At 48.2% G+C, this 2,807-nt stretch overlaps 1 protein-coding gene across 1 annotated transcript; it reads left to right on the top strand.

Annotated features, from left to right (window-relative positions):
• Nucleotides 1-513: 513 nt before the first annotated feature.
• Nucleotides 514-1,575, top strand: LOC148019785 (serine/threonine-protein kinase PEPKR2-like). Its single transcript, XM_087699620.1, has one exon. The coding sequence runs from the start codon at nt 514-516 to the stop codon at nt 1,573-1,575; it is 1,062 nt and encodes a 353-aa protein (XP_087555746.1).
• Nucleotides 1,576-2,807: the final 1,232 nt, after the last annotated feature.

Raw genomic sequence — 2,807 nt, 5'->3', positions numbered from 1 at the left:
ATCTCATTCTATATAAAGCCATAAATCTTTTGTAACTGCGGAAAATCGATTAATACAACACCCCCGACTAAAAGTTTTTACGCTGGAATTAAAAGGCCTATGCATTTCGACGGAAGAAAAAGGCCACAAACGAAAAGCTCCCACGCGGATGCATTTCGACGGCTTTCGGGCCGCTGTAGTATATATATTTATCACACAAATGAGCAGCGAAGGCTGCTTGCATCCTCCCGACCGATAATACCGATTCATCACTCATTCATTCATCTTGTTGTTCGTCAAGCTGCATTTATTATAACGCCATCGATCGACGCTCAGGGGCTGCAACACTGCTACTGATCAGGCCTCTCGGATATCCAGTAATTTCCTTCTTCTTCTGCGCTGATCGAATATCACCGCAATTGGATCTGAAGTGATCACATCCGTTGGTCACCATCATCTATCTCCTCCACAAGACACTTGACGGCGTGCAATAAGCGCATATAATTGCATACATATATATATACATATATATTCATGGCACATAACAACTCATCAACAACGTCGTCGTCGACGCCGCCGCCGCCGCCGCCCCTCAAGTTCCAGCTGGTGGCAGGCGCGCCAGAGCTGGGGCGCGGTGGCGGGGGCCGCGTCCGCATTTGCAGAAACACCCACACGCAGCGCTTGTTTGCCTGCAAGAGCTTCTTCGCAGAGAGGCCCCAGGCGGTGGATCACGAGCTAGCCATGATGGGGCGCGTGATGGGGCTGGAAGGGGTGGTCGGTATGGAGGCCATGGTGCAGGACGAGGAGTCCGGGGAGCGCCATGCGGTGATGGAGCTGTGCGAGGGCGGGGACATGCTCAGCTTCATGCAGGACGTGAGGGGAGGCACGCTGTCCGAAAGGGAGGCGGCGGGGGTGGTGAGGCGGCTGGCGGTGGCATTGAGGGCGTGCCACGTGCAGGGACACGTGGCGCACCTGGATGTGAAGCTACAGAACGTGCTGTTAGCAAGGAAGTACAGGGCAGGGGAGCTTATTAGGGAAGAGGACGTGCGCCTTGCGGACTTCGGCCTGGCTGGCTGCCTCGACGAGCTGCACAATACCGAGAATGGGTGCTTTACCCAGCTCAGAGGCAGCCCAGGCTACTACCCGCCCGAGGTCCTCCTCCGCCGGTACGACGAGCGTGCCGACATCTGGTGCCTGGGCGTGGTTCTCTACTGCATGCTACTGGGCCACTACCCCTTCGGCCTCGCTAACAGCGAGAGCCTCGTCCTCTTTGCCTCCCTCGACGCCGCTCTCCACTCTCACTCCGAAGCCCACCAGCTCTCCCCCGGTGCCCAGGACCTCATCTGCCGCCTCCTCGTCAAGGACCCTGACAACCGGATATCCCTCGATGCAGTGCTCAGACACCCCTGGATACGCGCCGCCACTTGCAATATGCCCAGTAGAAGGTCTGAGCCTGACACGTTAATAACCTGCTGCCACGATAGCCAGAAGCCCAAAATCGACGCCATTTCATCTCATTCTTCGTCGAACCAGCAATATGTGAAGAACAACGTCGTCGATCAGCACCTCATCTGCCTGCCCAGCACCTTGTACTAAAACTTGGAACAGCTTCCTCCTGCCCATCTGATACTGAATATCCATGTTCCAACATATTTCTAGGTCCTGCACCTTTTTTTTTGTGTGTACTCATGTTTAAGAAGCTGATCATGACACTTTGATTTAATCTGTCTAGTGAGAGGACGTCGCTAGGACTTAAGGGGTGTTGCAACGACGTCCAACGACCTGATCAGTCGAATGCGGTGGTGGTAAGGACCTTCGATTTTATGTGGGGAGTATTAGAAAATCTAGGCTAGACCGAATCGACGCAATAAGCTGCAATACACTCGGCATATGTTTAGTGGGGTCTATAGCCTTTATGTGGGAGTTACTACATTGATCAAGTAACCACAACATGTCACCACTTATTACCTTGAAACTTCAAGCACCTTACCCTTCTCATAATTGGATTCGATAGTAAAACACAAATGGAGAGCCATGGGATGTAGTGAAATTGAATTGATGTTTTTCCCAAAAGCAATTTGAAAAACTTGTAGACTTGTGGGAAGGATAGGGGATCACTAAATAAGAGATGGGTCTATCATGTGTTTCAAAAAATAATAGTGTTCCATTTATTATATTTATACAAACATACTCATAAAAGGGGTGCCTTTTGAGATTTGGAAGAAAATTACAGACCTATAAAGATAAATGGTCCATTTTATCAATGAAAAGCTCGCAAATAAGGTGTTTTGGAAAGATGCATTGAATGCATGTGATCTCCAACTTAATGCATACTAAACCTCTTGAGCTTGTAGACTCAAGGAGCAAATACGAATCTAGGGTGGTGAACGTATTGTCTTTTAGTCCAACCCTTGACCAAGTAGAATAGTACCTAAGTAATAACTATGTGGTATAGCTTCTTTCCATCCATAAACTTTGCCATCCGATACTTCTAAGACCTTGTCCTCTTTCTATCTAGAAACTTGATTGTTCTGGTCTTTCCAAGCCTATGGTATTTCCTCTAGAAGGGTGACCACTAGAAAATCAACCTCCTCAACACTTATACTCTTGGCACCATGTAGTATTGAACTGCCAAAGCGGCAATACATCAAGCCATAATAACAAGATTGTGAGATTAGGGTTGCTATGAAAATGAGTATGATTATCCTAGAGATCTTGCTTTGCTTGAGCTATCTACAATCCAAAACAAGACATCCTTTATTTAATGCCATACACAATCAATTGCTGATGGGAACAATTGACTTGCTAATAACATTCCACCTATTATA

The sequence above is a fragment of the Lygodium microphyllum genome, chromosome 19, assembly GCF_053477565.2.
Source record: "Lygodium microphyllum isolate KBCC chromosome 19, Lygodium_microphyllum_v1.1.10, whole genome shotgun sequence".
In the NCBI taxonomy this organism is placed as follows: Eukaryota; Viridiplantae; Streptophyta; class Polypodiopsida; order Schizaeales; family Lygodiaceae; genus Lygodium; species Lygodium microphyllum.
Note: the sequence above shows the minus strand (reverse complement) of the source record. Positions and strands in the feature narration are given on the sequence as shown.